The 1327-nt window shown below is 39.0% G+C and overlaps 1 protein-coding gene across 1 annotated transcript; it reads left to right on the forward strand.

Moving 5' to 3' along the window:
* Positions 1 to 338: 338 nt before the first annotated feature.
* On the forward strand, positions 339 to 1165 carry LOC121940695 (START domain-containing protein 10-like; the record flags this gene model as incomplete). The annotated part of the gene is made up of 2 exons (XM_042483407.1): positions 339 to 391; positions 501 to 1165. Coding segments are annotated over 2 exons (269 nt in total), but the record flags the coding sequence as incomplete, so codon positions are not given.
* Between the last annotated feature and the right edge of the window lie 162 nt (positions 1166 to 1327).

The following is a 1327-nucleotide window of genomic DNA, read 5'->3' on the forward strand; positions in this document are numbered from 1 at the left end:
CTGAAACTGTAATGACTTTTTAAGTGTCCTTAATTTTTAAAAAAGGCATCACTTAAAAGTGTCATTGCTTTTTGAAAGGTGTCATCACTTTAACAAAATGTCAGCTCTATCTAAAAATGTCATCACTCTCTAAAAAATAGTCAATAATTAAAAAAATGTCATCACTTTAAAAAATGTCCATAAATTCTAAAATTATTTTTGTTTTTGTTTTTGTTTTAATTTAATTGCTTTCTAAAAATGTCCATAATCTCAATTTCTTCTGATAAGTTTTCAAATAAATGTCCATACTTTGTGAACATGTAAAAATGGACATGTTGTGTCGTCCTCTGTGTCCGCAGGTTCGTTACCAAAGTGGGTGGTGAACAGAGTCTCTCAGTTTGTGGCTCCGAAGGTAAAATTATTTAAATTTGACAACAATATTCTTCCTCTCAAACCTCCAGAGAAACAACCTGTCCCTTCATATCATGCGTCCTCCTCACTGCGTCTCTTTGTCCTCTCAGGCGATGAGGAAGATCTACAAGGCGTCTCTGAAGTATCCGGAGTGGAAGAGGAAGCACAACCCGAACCTGAAGCCGTGGATGTTCCCGGAGCAGAACGCGCTGCCGTGCATCAGCGTGGCGGAGCTGACGGTGCAGCGAGCCGACTCTCTGGAGAACATCGATGAGAGCGGACTGAGCGAGGAGAAGACGCACCACAGCGACGACGAAGAGACTTAAAGAGACTGAAGACAGCCCGTCTCACTTCCTGTTTGTTGGTGTGTTAGTTTGTCACACAGACCAGAGCCGGACCAGAACTTCAGCGGGACTCTGACTTAATCTGCACGTGCGTTTGTTCTTTCGTTATTATTTCCGCTTCAGATCTGCTTCAGTGACATCTGAAGATGTTCAGTGTTCAACAGATTATTAATAATAAAGACTCCCGGATCAGGTGAGGTGAAGGTGGTGGTCATGGTTACGGTCTGCACGTCCTCACAGGTGTTCACAGGTGTTCTGCTCACATTAAAGGTTGGCGGGTCACAAAACTGCATAACAGGGTGATTTTTTAAATACTTTATTTTCGTTACCTGTTGTAATTTTTTAATTGCACAAGAAGAAAATAGAATATATGAGGATACTAAAATATAATGGAAATAAAAAACTGTATATTATAGATTAATTGATTAATAGTCTATAAAATGATAGAAAACTGCAGTTTTTTGGAGCCCACAGTGACGCCTTCAGTTTACTTGTTTTGTTTGGCGAACTATTAAAAATCCAGATATATTCAGTTGATAGTTATGTATAATAATGAAAAAAGAGAAATCCTCACGTTAGAAGCTGGAACTGAA

This window comes from Plectropomus leopardus, unplaced genomic scaffold (assembly GCF_008729295.1).
Source record: "Plectropomus leopardus isolate mb unplaced genomic scaffold, YSFRI_Pleo_2.0 unplaced_scaffold9265, whole genome shotgun sequence".
Lineage (NCBI taxonomy): Eukaryota > Metazoa > Chordata > Actinopteri > Perciformes > Serranidae > Plectropomus > Plectropomus leopardus.